A 14378-nucleotide genomic window follows, 5' to 3' on the forward strand; every position below is an offset into this window, starting at 1 on the left:
GCTGGAAGAGCGGCGCGAGGCGGGCAAGATGGCGGCTGAGGCGGCGGCGGCGGCGGCGGCTCGGGCGGGAGGGCGGCGAGGCAGCAGGTGAGGCGGGCGGGGGCGAGGGGCGGGCGGGGCGGGAGGGCGGAGGGCGGCGGGCCTCCCCTTCCCCCGAGGGCGCTCTGCCCGTGCTCAGAGGCGGCCTTCTCCTCCTTCCCGGCGCAGCGGAGCCCCCGCCCTGGACAGCCTGGGGTGCCGCCCGCCGCTGACGCCGTCGCTCTCGCCGCGGAAGCGGACCACGAGCCAGTCCAAGACGGAGCCGCCGCTGCTGCGGACCAGCAAGCGCACCATCTACACGGCCGGCCGCCCGCCCTGGTACAACGAGACCGGCACCCCCTTCAAGGAGGCCTTCGTCATCGGTGAGCGGGGGCGGGGGGGGGGGCGCGGGAGGGAGACGGCGGGAGGGGGCTGCTGCCAAGCCCAAGCGGGCCGCCCGCGCAACTGCAGCACCTGCTGGGCTTGGGGGCGCCGTCTGTTGCGGGGGCGCCTTCCGCAGGGGGAGGGGGGCTGGGGGCGGCTGAGGACAAGGAGGGGGAGAGGCTGGAGGGATGGGGGGCCCCACCCAGCGCTTCCTCCATTTGCCTGCAGGGTTCGGGGAAGGGGGGAGATCTTTTGGGGGGGTCTCCCCCCTCCCTTTGTTCCCTCTTGCCTGCTGAGTCACCCGATTGCTTCCTGGCAGTGGCACAGACGACTTCAGAGCGCCCTTTCCTTGGGTGGGAAAGGTGCCTCCTGCATTGCAGAGAGTTGGGCGAGATGACCCTGGGGGGTCCTTCTAGCACTGCCGTTCTGTGATTCTGTGGGTGCAGCTCTCTCCCTCTTGCCTTGGGCTGAGATGTGGCTCTTGTGCCGGGGAAGAGCTGGCCTTGGATCACATCCCCCCCCTGCAAGGCCACCGGAGCCTCTTGGCTTGCCCTCTGCAGGTGGGCCCCTCGGCTGAAGGGTCCCGGTATCTGGGGGATGGGTTGCCTGACGGTCCTCCCTCTCTCTCAGGCTTGTGTGGTGGAAGTGCCTCGGGCAAGACCACGGTGGCCAACAAGATCATCGAAGCCCTGGATGTGCCTTGGGTGGTGCTGCTCTCCATGGACAGCTTCTACAAGGTGGGTGGGGTCTCCTGCCCAGATCTGATGGGGGGGTCCCCTCTGCCCCTCTGCCTCTCTGATCCACCCCTCCCTCCCCCTGCGCTCTCCCAGGTGCTGAACAAGGACCAGCAGCAGCTGGCTGCCTGCAACGAGTACAACTTTGACCACCCCGATGCCTTTGACTTTGACCTGCTGATCAGCGTCTTACGGAAGCTCAAGGAGGGCAAAAGCGTCAAAGTGCCCGTCTACGACTTCACCACGCACAGCCGGAGCAAGGAGTGGGTATGTGGGGCGAGACTGGGAAGAGGGAACTGAGACCCCCTCCCTCAGTCTTTGCTGTGTCATTCCCTCAACGCCCAAAGGAGCCGTCCTCCGTGAGGCTGGGCGGGAGCCACAAAGGGACCTGCGCTGTATTCCACAGCTGCAAGGAGTGGCGCAGTCTGCTTGCGTTTACCTGAGTCTGAAGTCAGTTTGCGAGGGGAAGCCGGGAGCAGAAGCAGCGTTTCTGCAGTCAGGGCTGTTTTGAACCAAAAGACAGCTCTGCAGGTGGGTGGTGTCCCTGAGGCGCCGCCAAGGTGTGCTGCTGCCTTCATGCTGCTCTGGTCCCTTACAGCCGTGTCCCCCGTCCATGTCTGTCTGCTGTTGCCTCTCTCAGCCTGTGAAAGAGACGCTGAAATGCATTTGTTAAAAACAGGCCACTGCTGCAGCCCTGCTACAAAACGCTGAATTCCTAGACTTTGTGTTGCTTCTGAAGCCCACTTGGGGTGAGAAAGGGAGCTCTTCTTCTGGGCTGCGGCCTCTGGGAAGGCTCCTCTATGTGTGATCGTCATCCTGGCATTGCCCCTCTCTCCTTTCACTGATCTGTGGTAATTTATTTATTTCCTGCCTTTGAGGATACAAATCCTTCCAAGGTGGCATATGACTAAAGTCAAAATACGATGATAAAATCAAAGTGGCTGTCTTGAATTATAGTTCATTGTGGTCCCAAAGGAGTGTGGGTGTCTGTAGATCCTGGCTGGAGCTGGAGGTGTGTGTGTTAAACTGGTAGAAGAGGAGATTCTGGTCTGCAGGAAGTTGCTTTTTTGGTTGGATGGACAGCGTATTATTGAGTCTCAGCGGGAGGGTAAATGCTCAGCACCCTGAGATCCCTGAAGAGAACACAAAACAGGCCTTGTCTGTTGGTGTTGTAGGGACGTCTTCTGGGGGTGGGTGAGCGGTGGGGGTTTGAGAGCAGAGGACGGATCTGTCAGGCACACGGAGGGAAGACATGCCAAGCAGAGCCACTTTTGTTTTGAAACCAGTAGCAGAGGCTGCCCACCCCTTTCAATGAATATCTCCCCAAGGATGGTGCGCCAACTCTTTTTGTGTGTGTGTCTGTAGGGGTGAAGGAATGTGTGCACTCCCATGTGCGGCTTTCCCTGGGGGGCCTCTTTGCTCCTTTGGGACCCAGATGTATGTGGGACGGCTAGGCCCAGGAGGCAGGCTGGTGGGACTGAGACTGGGCTCTCTTGGGAATGAGAGGTTGCCTTCCAGCCTGGAAGAGGCCAGCTGACCATCTCCTGGGTGGGACAAATTCACGGAGGGGAGGGCTGTCCATGGCCACTAGCCAGGATGGAGGCGGCCGGCTTCTCAATGGAAACCACAGGAGGGGCGTGTGCTGCTTGTGGGCTTCCCTCAGGCAGCTGTTGAGCCACAGCGAGAACCAGATGCTGCAGTCAATGGGTCCCCATTTGGTCTGATCCAGAGGCTCTTGCGAGGTTCGTATGGGTGCTGGGTGCTTCCCGGTTAGTCTGATGCATCCTTCCTCCTTCCTCTGCAGAAAACCATCTATGGGGCCAATGTGATTGTGTTTGAAGGGATCCTGGCCTTTGCCAATAAGGAGCTCCTCCAGGTATGGAAAGAGGGGCTGTTCCAGGCAGGGGCTCCCTTACAGGCCCTGTGGCTGCGGGAGAGGAGCTGGGTGGGGGTCTCTTCGGGTGTTTGTATCCCAAACGTGTCTCGTTTGTGGGAGCCCCATTCAGGAGGCTGCCTCCCCAGGACCCACATTTGGGCTGGTCAGAGGGGAGGCCTCCCCACAGAGGCCTGAGCCTCCTGCCCTCTTCCTCGCGACTCCTGCAGCTCCTGGACATGAAGGTGTTTGTGGACACCGACTCGGACATTCGGCTGGTGCGGCGCCTGAAGAGGGACATCATGGAGCGCGGGCGAGAAGTGGCCGGCGTCATCAAGCAGTACAGCAAGTTTGTGAAGCCGGCCTTTGAGCAGTACATTGAGCCCACCATGCAGGCGGCAGACATTGTGGTGCCGCGAGGTGAGGAGGGGAGGCCCACAGGGTCTGCGCAGGAGGCGGCTTTGTTCCCTGTGTCCCGGGAGAGTGTTGGGGGATGCTGGGAGATTCCTCTGGAAAGGGGGGAGGTCTGGGTGGGCAGGATCCCTCTGTGTTCAGGCTGGCTGCTGCACTCCTTCCTGCTCTTGGTTCTTTGCACAGGAGTCACCAATCCCCGTTTGCAGCTGCTACCGCTCAAACCTTGAAGGTGGAATTCAGAATTCAACCTCTGCTAGGTTTCTGCAAGGCGTCTTGAGGTCTCCAACTGCGGTAGCTCTAGATGAGGATCAGGCAAAGGCATGGGGGGCAGGGCAGGCTCTCCGTGGCACCTAGATGAGTTGGCTGTGGAACAGAGGCCCCCTGCCCTTGAATACGCCTTGGCTGGAGATCCGGGGGGGGGGGTCACTCTCACCTCCTGTGTGTGGGCATCTCAAAGGCCTATGTTTGGCCCCTGGGAGAACAGAATGAGCCCCTGGCCCACTCTCTGTACCTGCAGGGTGGAGATAACTGCTGTAAAGGAGAGAGCCCTCAACTGCATTGTATAAAGTATCTGCCAGTTGGGTACCACAATACTTTACAAAACCATCCCCCCCCCCCAATCATAGGAGACCTGAAAAATCTCTGGGAGCTTCACGAAGGATTGATCTAATATCTGAGCCAAACAGAACCAGTTCATGTACTGGGCAGGACCCTCTGGTGCGGCCAGCAGGGGCCAGAAGGTCACTGTAGGCATTTCAGAATATTTAGGAGCCTGTCTGCAAAGCACCTTGGGATTGTGGAAGCAGGAACTCAAGATGTCCTGGTATCCCGGGAAGGAGAAGGGGCCGGGCCAAGATGCCACGTGGGCAAAGGAGCCGACCGCTCTCCCCTTTAGCTATTTCTCCATTGCTTCACACCACTTGGAAGCATGGTCTAAGCTGGTGCCCAGGGCCTCTCCTCTTTGAAAGCTGTCGAGGTTGGTAGCCATCGCTGCCTCCTGTGGAAGGGAGTTCCATAGTCTACTGTGCCCTGTGGGAAGGAGTCCTTTTCTTTTATCTGCCTTGGATGTCAGCTTCCCAGAGGAGGAAGTGCCTGAGCCAAAGTCTTTCTGACGGGCTCCTCTCCTCCCCCTTTGCTCTTTCTCCAGGTGGGGAGAACTTTGTGGCCCTGGGTCTGATTGTCCAGCATGTGCACAGCCAGCTGGAGAAGGTGAGGAGGTCGGGGGGGGGGCTTGGGGCAGCATGGGGGGGGGACCTGTCTCCACTGCTGCAGGGTGGTCCACAGCCCCGTGCGGTCACTCTTCCTTCTTCTCATCACCCGCTTCTTGGCACCTCGGTCTGCCCTGCTCTCCTCACTGGGTGACCCTCTGGTCTCGGCCTGGTCCCGAAACCCTGGGCAGGTGCCCCCTGTACGAGGCTCAGTCCCGCGCTGGGCTGCCCCAGTGACTGGGCCTGGGAGGTGGGAAGCCTGGGGGGGGGCAGAGTTGGGGGTGTGCAGTGACGGCTGTTCTGTGTTTCTCTCCACCTCCCCCCGCCCCCCCTGTAATGACTCTGCTGCCTCCCGCTGTGGGCCACTCCTGCCACCGCTCAGCGCGAAATCACGGTCAGGTATGACGGCGGCCCTGAAGGAGCAGAGCTTGGACCCTCGCCTCCCCCCCCAGCCCCCCTTCCTGGTGCTTTCCCAGCCACTCAGCAAGCCAGCCAGCGAGGAAGCAGGGGGGAGGGCTGGGTCCTGCAGCTGGGGGGGGGGAGAAGGCAAGGAGGGGGTGCAGGTTGTATGGGGAGGGGGCCAGACCACTTCCTGGGGCTGCGTTGTGCTGCCAGGCCTTTCTGGCTGGTTCCCTCGGGGAGCGTGCTGGGTTGGGCTGCCACCTCTGGCCGGTCCCCTCCGCCTGCTTGTCTTTGGTGGGGCTGCTGATAGGGGCAGGAGGGGCCCAGCAGCCCTTCTGCTTCCCCCTTGCATTCCTGGGGGAGCTCCAGCCCTCTTTGGGGCTTCGCCAACCCCCCTCCCTGCTTTTTGAACCCTGCTTGCTGGTGGCAGCATCTGTGTGGACCCTGCATTGCAGGGGACTGGACTAGATTCTACGTATGATTACCTGTTTGTTGGCTAAATTTGTTAGTCGCTTTATCTCGCCCAAGGCAACCCAAAGCGACCGGCAACCACCAGAGCAGCATTCTCCCCTGCCTTGCCTTGTCCTTCCTGGCTGCTGGAGGGGGGAGAGAGGGGGAGGAGCTGCTCTGGGCCTTCCTTCAGTGGGGGGCAGGGGGAGATGTCAGCTGCCCCCTCGCCCGCCTGGGTCCTGTGGGGCACTCCTCCTCCTCTCCCCCTCCTGCCACCCCCCTGCACCTGGCAGGAAGCTGCTGCCCTCGTTGCCCTCCTCCCTAACACCCTGTCTGTCTGTCTGTCTGTCTGTCTCTCTTCCTTCCCTCCCTGCTGGGCCTGGGCGTCTTCACCAGAGGAAGCTGCGCTGGCATATGTGAGGACACTTGGTCTCCTTTGGCTCTTCCCCGCTGCGCCTCCCGCCCCTCCCCTGTGTCTTGTGCTCGGTTTTGAGTGGGGCGGGGTGTGGGGAGAGGAGGGGCAGGGCAGAGCGGAGCTGGTGGAGAGGAAGAGGGACAAAGTGCGCCTGACTCTTCTGGGTGGGGACCCCAGGGATGGGGGGCAAGCGGGAGCCTTCACCCTCTGGCAGAGTAGTGCAGAGTGGCAAGGAGCCCCCTCCCTGCTGGGAGACTAGGGCAGCCCCCTTGGCCTGCTTGGGAGTGGGGGGGGGGCAGTGCTGGAAACTCAAGATACATAAGCTAGGCGCTAAAAGGCTCCGTAAACTACCGTATTTTTCTCTCTATAACACGCACCCGACCATAACACGCACATAGTTTTTAGAGGAGGAAAACAAGAAAAAAAATATTCTAAATGAAATAGTGGATATATGATTTTTGTGGTTCATGCTGTGGCCACAGACATGTGATCTGGCAGTGAGTTTGGAGTAGCCCAATGCAAAAATCCTGAGGATCCATGTGGATCCATGCTTTGTAACCACAGAGGAGGAAAGGAAGGGGAACCATGGATCATCTGCTCATGACTGCAGCAGATCCCCCCTGCCACCCGCAGGCATTCGCTCCATAACACGCACACACATTTCCCCTTACTTTCTAGGAGGAAAAAAGTGAGTGTTATGGTGCAAAAAATACGGTATATTGCAGTTGCCAAAACTGAATGTCTAGTTGCCATTAGGGGACCAGGCGGCTTAAAAGTTGTCTTTTTCAATATGTCTTTGGTTCCTGAAATTCATTCTCATTGTGCAGATAAAATATAGCAGTCCATACCCAAGATTCCCCAGGCAGGCACCTCCCGGCAGTGGTGATGTCAGGCGGCATCCTGGTGCCCGGGCATCTTCACTTGTTCGCAAGTGGCCGACAGCCAGGTGCAAAATGCGCCTAGAGAAATTCTAGCGCTGGCACGGGGTGGAGGGGCTGGGAATTTGGACTTCCAGTGGCAGGGGAATTATCCAAGAACTCTCTAGAATGGGACCAGTAAGGGGGGTTTCTTTGAGGCGCATTGAGGTGGCCCCACTTCCCCCCCTAGTCACGGCATTGAGGATGTGAGCCAGGCGAGGCAAAACTGCATGGGGAGCAGCAGCCCCTGTCCTGTAGCCGGCCAGCCGACCCCTTGCAGGTGAGCTCTCAACTTCCTCCTCCTCCTCCTCCTGCACAGAGCAGCCTTGGCGTCGGCCCACCAGGGACAGCCCTTGCCAAAGACCCTCAGTGTCCTGGACAGCACACCCCAGGTCCGCGGGATGCACACCATCATCAGGTACTGGGGGGGGGCAAGGTCTGAGAGGGCTGGGTTAGGGGGCAGGGGAATCTGCGCTTCCTCCTTCGATGGAGTTTTTGAAGCAGAGGTTGGATATCATAGAATCATAGAGTTGGAAGAGACCCCAAGGGCCATCGAGTCCAACCCCCTGCCAAGCAGGAAACACCATCAGAGCACTCCTGACATATGGTTGTCAAGCCTCTGTTTAAAGACCTCCAAAGAAGGAGACTCCACCACACTCCTTGGCAGCAAATTCCACTGTCAAACAGCTCTTACTGTCAGGAAGTTCTTCCTAATGTTTAGGTGGAATCTTCTTTCTTGTAGTTTGGATCCATTGCTCCGTGTCCGCTTCTCTGGAGCAGCAGAAAACAACCTTTCTCCCTCCTCTATGTGACATCCTTTTATATACTTGAACATGGCTATCATATCACCCCTTCACCTCCTCTTCTCCAGGCTAAACATGCCCAGCTCCCTTAACCGTTCCTCATAAGGCATCGTTTCCAGGCCTTTGACCATTTTGGTTGCCCTCCTCTGGACACGTTCCAGTTTGTCAGTGTCCTTCTTGAATTGTGGTGCCCAGAACTGGACACAGTACTCCAGGTGTGGTCTGACCAGAGCAGAATACAGTGGCACTATTACTTCCCTTGATCTAGATGCTATACTCCTATTGATGCAGCCCAGAATTGCATTGGCTTTTTTAGCTGCCGCTTCACACTGTTGGCTCATGTCAAGTTTGTGGTCAACCAAGACTCCTAGATCCTTTTCACACGTACTGCTCTCAAGCCAGGTGTCACCCATCTTGTATTTGTGCCTCTCATTTTTTTGGCCCAAGTGCAATACTTTACATTTCTCCCTGTTAAAATTCATCTTGTTTGTTTTGGCCCAGTTCTCTAATCTGTCAAGGTCGTTTTGAAGTGTGATCCTGTCCTCTGGGGTGTTAGCCACCCCTCCCAGTTTGGTGTCATCTGCAAATTTGATCAGGATGCCCTTGAGTCCATCATCCAAGTCGTTGATAAAGATGTTGAATAAGACCGGGCCCAAGACAGAACCCTGTGGCACCCCACTAGTCACTCTTCTCCAGGATGAAGAGGAACCATTGATGAGCACCCTTTGGGTTCGGTCATCCACCCTTTGGGGTGGATGAGTAGGAGAGGATCTTTTATCTAGTAATGATCCTTTCACTTGTGAGAACACAAATACCTATTTCAGTAGAATTGAAAATCGCTATCTATCCGCCTCTGAAAACTATTAGGACACGCTTGCATAACTTTGTAGAACAACTATGATATCCAAGGATGCTTTAGGCGGATTTGGGTTATCTTCTCCCTCTTAACAAAAAAAGAGTCACTCAGACTAAGTAAGAAAAAAGTAAGGTTTACTCACATCATAGTCTTGCCAGGATTCAACAGTTACAGTGACGAAAATCAGGCAGGCAGTAATCCTTAGACGCCGCAAATATCCAGATCCAACTGGAGGTTGCTTTCTGGAGGAGGGCAAAGAAACGTCCTTCCTCATCACAGGTCGGAAAAAGGGCACGTAGTGGAGATGGTTTCTGTGTTTCCCCTTCCTGCCAGAAAGGTTTAGAGGAGATGCCCCCATAGAGACCCCTGTCTTGGACTATCTAGCCGTCATGCAACTTGCAATTTGGCTGCAGATCCTCCCGCAAGATGGAAGCTTCAGCTGCCACTCTTAGCATTGTGGGGGGCTGGACTAGATGATCTTTGGGGGTCCCTTACAGTTCTCTGATTCTGACGCTGTGCCAGTCCTGCCTTCTCCCCCCGCTGCCCCTGCCTCTGCTTCCCCCTCAGGAACAAGGAGACCACCCGGGACGAGTTCATCTTCTACTCCAAGCGCCTCATGCGCCTGCTGATTGAGCATGCCCTCTCCTTCCTGCCCCTCAAGGTGCGTGCGCCTCCTGCTCCCATTGTGGCATGGCAGGGGTGGACTACATGGCCCTTGGGGGACCCGTCCACTTCCAGGTCTGGCATGCAGCATGCCACAGGAGCCCCTGGAGGCGGCACAGCCACTCCCGGGTGGGTGGGCCCGATGGCTGGCGGGCAGCTCCCCTGGCGGGCAAAGCCCAAGAGCCCTGGTCTCCTGCAGTGCCTGCTGGGCTCTCCTGCCTCCCGCCCACCCTTGTCTTCCGTGGCCTTTTGCAGCCGGTGACGGTCGAGACGCCGCAGGGGACGGTCTACGAGGGGAAGCGGTTCCATCGGCAGCGGGTGAGTCACGCTCCGCGCACGGAAGGGTCTCGGGCGCCGCTGGGTGGGAGATGACTCTGGCCGGCAGCCAATGCGCAGGGCCTTTCCGCAGGAGCTGCTGCTGCTGCTGGGTCTTTGGCCCGAGCCCTTGCGCTGCCGAGCTGTGGGCTTCTCCCCATTGGACGCAGGGCAGGGGCAATCCTGTCCCGGGCGCTGAGGGCCGCCAGAGACGAGTTCCTCTGCTTCCTCCTCTCCCAGATCACAGGCGTCTCCATCCTGCGGGCGGGAGAGACGATGGAGCAGGCGCTGACAGCCGTCTGCAAGGACATTCGCCTGGGCAAGATCCTCATCCAGACCAACCACAACACGGGGGAGCCAGAGGTAGCGAAGGGGAGGGGGCTGGCGGGAGGGCAGGGGCTGCCTCTCCCCACGGCTAAGACTGACCTGCGCCCCCTTCCCCCCCCCCGCCTCTTGCAGCTGCACTACCTCCGGCTCCCCAAGGAGATCAGCGAGGACTACGTCATCCTGATGGACAGCACGGTCTCCACGGGGGCAGCAGCCATGATGGCCATCCGAGTGCTGCTGGTGTGTGGGGAGACCCTAGCGCAGGGGGGAGCTTGTGGGGTCGGGACCCCTGCGTGGGGCTACTCAGGAGGGCCCAGGAACAAGCAGGCCTTGGTGTTTGCCCGTGTTGTTGTGGGAGGGCAGGCAGGCGACGGGGAGAGCGTTATGAATGCCAGCCTAGAATCAGAGTTGGCAGGGGCCCCCTTGAGGCATCTAGTCCAGCCCCCTGCCTGTGGAAAGCAGTGGGTGCCAGGCGCCGTTTGGTGCCCGCTTGGCTGCTGGCACCGCCCTCCAGGTGATGTTTGCCCTGGAGGCAGCAGGTCTAGAGGACCCCTGGGGGTCCCTTTCAACTCGGTGTCTCTCTGCCTCAGGACCACGACGTCCAGGAGGACCAGATCTTCCTGCTCTCCCTGCTGATGGCCGAGATGGGGGTCCACTCGGTCGCTTACGCCTTCCCCCGGGTGCGCATCATCACCACCGCCGTGGACAAGAGGGTCAGCGAGGAGTTCCACATCATTCCAGGCATTGGTGAGCAAGAGCTCTGCTTGGGGGGGCAGGGGCATCACCTGCTCCTGAGCGGCCCCCACTTCCCGTGGAGGGGCAGAACCAGCTCAAGGTGGGGGCTGGGAGGGGAGAGAACTCTCGTGCTTGGATCCTGCTGGCTGGTTTGCTCCCATAGCGGGTGTCTGGTCGGCTGCTGTAAGAACAGGATGTGGGACTGGTCTGATCCCAGCAGGCTTTTCTTACGTTCTCATGGAACCTCCACACCTAGATTCCTGGGTTCTTGGGGGGCGTTTGGTGAGAACAAGAGGCTGGACTCGATGCCCCCCCCGGGCCTGATCCAGCAGCCTCTGCTCCTCTGTGACCCCTGCGACTTGCCTTTCCTCAGGGAACTTTGGCGACAGATACTTTGGCACCGACAGCGCCCAGCCCTCCTGGTACGAGGGAGACTGCATGGACTGCTGAGCTGGCCTCGCTTTTCGACAGGGCTGGGGGGCCTGGAGGGAGCTGGACCCCCTGCGCCGCCAGACCCTGTGGCCGCTGCTGTGACTGCATGCCTTTCTCCCGGGGAGGGGAGAGGGCTGCCGCCGCCGCCACTGCCCTCCGTCTCCATATTTATTGGGGTCCTTTCTTCCTCGCCAGTGCTCTGGCTGCCGGCCCACCCGGGGCTAGAGGGGCTGCAGTGAGGTCCGCTGCACTCCCAGCTCAAAGGGACCCCCCTGCTATGTCCTGTCCCCGCCGTGACTCCCCCTGTGCTGCCGGGGCTCAGGGCCAGCCGGGCTGTGCAGGAAACGTCCTTGGCCGCCTCTTGCCCTCGGAGCCAGCGGGCCATGGCGCCAGCCGCCCCCTCCCTTTCTCATGCCTCCGCAGGCAGGTGGACCTGCACTCCAGAGGCCTGGGGGGGGGGGTCTTCTCCTCTCCCACCCCCGTCCTTCGCCTAAGGCCAGCCTGCCTGCCTGCCTTCCTGGACCTCCTTCTCCAAGTACTGTACAGATCTGCCTTCTTTGCTTTTGTACGTGATAATAAAGACCAAGAGTGGCTCCTGCTTCTCCCCTTTTTCCTTGGGGGAAGGGGGGTCTGTACAGGGGAACACACTGGGGAGGGGGGGGGGCTCTGAGCTTGTTCAGATTTGCCCCGGCTGGGCAGATGGCGAGGGGGTCACTTCCTTCAGGACAGCATGTTCAAAGTGCCACTCTCAGCTTGAATGGCAGACTTCCCATTTAGAAGCCCATGTAATAAAACAGGCGACTCCTGTATAGTATTATGGGATACCATATAATAATACAAGTGTGAAAATTGGAGAAGGGGGGGAGCACCCTTTGAATGCTCTCTCTGCCGCACTCTCCAAGGATACACAGTACCAAAATTATCCACAACTCGAACTGAGGCTCTGGGGCTGGCTGGACTCTTCTTCCCTCACTGAAATCCCCTTCAGACTCTGGGGAAGGTCTCCTCAAGAGCCAAGAAGACTTTCTAGCTCTCTCCCTCCATTTCTGGGTATGGATTATATTATTTAGTGATTTCCCAGTGCCGTGCATATCTTCTTCTTTGGCGATCCCTCGTAGCCGAGTAAGATTGGCTTCCATAAACATGGTTTTAACAAGGAGTCCGTAAGTGACTGTGGAGGCCAATTCTGGATCCACATGTCCTTCCACAGTGGGGACACTGGTTTCCGGGCGGGAGTTGACCACGGTGAGGGATTGCCAAGCGTGCCTTCCTCTTAGCACGTTTCTCCCTTGCGTCCTGAGTTCGAGCATCTGCAAAGCCCATGACCCCTTTGGTCAAGGCTGTTCTCCAACTGGAGCGCTTGCAGGCCACTGTTTCCCAATTGTTGGTGTTTATACTACATTTTTAAAAGATTTCCCTTGAGAGAGTCTTTAAACCTCTTTTGTTGACCACCAGCATTACGCTTTCCATTTTTAAGTTCAGAATAGAGTTGTTGCTTTGGAAGATGATCATCAGGCATCCGCACAACGTGACCAGTCCAACAAAGTTGATGTTGAAGAATCATTGCTTTGACACTCGTGATCTTTGCTTCTTCCAGTACACTGGTATGTTCATAGATGCAGCTGCTCACAAGTGGGCCGTCACCTGTGTACCAAAATCTGCAATGGGAAAATACCTTTTATTATAAGGAAGCTCAGCCTCCAGCCTGACGGAAGAGAAGAGCTTTTCTGGTGAAGGACTTGGATGATGCAGTCCTAAAAAAAACAACTAGGTGCCCCATTGAAGTCAGGAAATCCCCCTGGTGGTGCTAGACTCCCACGGCCCCTGAGGACTGAGCAGGTGGTCTGATGGGAGTCCAGTACCCTCAGGCTCCACCCCGACCCCTGTATTAAAGATGGATTGGGCAAATGGGTGGAAGTGAACGTCCAGCAATGGTGGAGGGAAACCTCCAGGCGACTATTTCAATGTGTTGGGGCTGCCCTTGAAGACAACTCGGAAGATTCCTGCCTGGGGTTCCCTGCAGAGCTCTCAGGACCTGTTTCGTTTCAAGGCCCAGTTCCAGGTGCTCAGTTTTTAAAAAGACATAATGCAAAAAACATCAATCATACCGATACAAAAGGAAAACTACAATAGATTGGAGGGGAAGGAAAGACCCGACATTAATTCCTGGGGTTTTTATACTCACAATCGAAGGCATTGAGAAATTGCTTTATTATACAGTTGTATTTTCAAAGTCGAACGGAATCTTGTCCCAGAAGTCCATTTGACTTCCAAAACATTCAGAAACCAAAGTGCAGCTTCCGATTGGCTGCAAGAAGCTCCTGCAGCCAACTGGAAGCCCCGTCGGATGTTAGGCTTCCAAAAGAATGCAAATCAGAACACACTTCCGGGATTGTGGCGTTTAGGAGCAAAAACGTTTGAGAACTGGGCTGTTTGACTTCCTAAACCCATAGATCTTAGGGTGGTTAACAACACAAAATCACAATATAAAATACAGAAAATACTTTATCCTAATCTTGTAAAATATATCGTCTCCACGAACTTAGTTGAACCCTATTTTTAAGGAGTGGGGTGTCTATGTTCTATTTCTGTTACGTATAGCAAAAACAGTTAGAACAAATAGTGTAACAATTGTCTGTTAGGATATTTCCGTTCCACCTTAAAAGGGAGCAGGATGTTTGTGTCCGGCAGCCCGGCTTGGGGCCATGATGGACTTTATCTCCCTGGCAGTATCCCAACATTGTCTGCCTTAGGGTCATCTACGCCAACCCCTTGCAATGCAAGAATCACAGCTAGAGAATCTCCTTTAAAGAGGTGTCCTTCCAGCCTCTGCTTAAACACCTCCAGTGAAGCCCACCCCTCTGTGAGGTTGCTGGTTATCACTGCCGCTTGTGGGAGGGAGTTCCATAGTTCCTTCTTTTTGCCCTGAATCTCTCAATCTTTGGCTTTCCCCTTTGCAGCTGCCCCATAATATTCCATCTCTGGAATCCCCTGCCTGCTGAGATCAAGCAAGCATCTTCAGCACCTGCTAAAAACATTTTTGCTTGGCTAGGCCCACCCAGGTGCTTAGCAAGACGAGGTACTTTTCATCCGTTTTAGTATTTCAACTTTTGCGTGTTTTCGCTTAAAGTAGCCAAATCTTCGAGTTAGGGATGCGCGGTGGTGAGTTTCTTGGCTTACCAAAATACAAAATCGGTGTATAAATGTCATGACAGACCTGCCCCTTCCCCTCCCCTCATCCGAGGGGGCTCTTTCTCTTTCTCTTCTTCTTCTTCCTCCTCCCTCCTCCTCCCCTTTTCCTCGGCTGCTCTCCCCTCGCTCGGGCTCCTCCCCTCGGCTTCCGGCGCCGGCGAGGAAGGCGGGCCGCTCTCTCTCTCTCCGGAGGACTGCGGGCCTGCCCTGAGTGCGCATGCTCGCTGGCGGCTCTCCGGG

General features: G+C 57.1%; 1 protein-coding gene across 1 annotated transcript; it reads left to right on the forward strand.

The window, feature by feature from the left end:
• LOC309529463 (uridine-cytidine kinase-like 1) lies at window positions 1-11194 on the forward strand. The gene is made up of 15 exons (XM_082217666.1): window positions 1-87; window positions 208-401; window positions 1033-1139; window positions 1233-1403; window positions 2941-3012; window positions 3240-3429; window positions 4571-4632; window positions 5014-5030; window positions 7135-7233; window positions 9042-9135; window positions 9393-9455; window positions 9693-9815; window positions 9912-10019; window positions 10370-10526; window positions 10888-11194. Exons 1-15 carry the CDS (start codon window positions 29-31, stop codon window positions 10962-10964), a joined length of 1593 nt encoding a protein of 530 aa, XP_082073792.1. The 5' UTR covers window positions 1-28; the 3' UTR covers window positions 10965-11194.
• Window positions 11195-14378: the final 3184 nt, after the last annotated feature.

Source organism: Podarcis vaucheri, assembly GCF_965113315.1.
Source record: "Podarcis vaucheri genome assembly, chromosome: 3".
Taxonomy (NCBI): Eukaryota; Metazoa; Chordata; class Lepidosauria; order Squamata; family Lacertidae; genus Podarcis; species Podarcis vaucheri.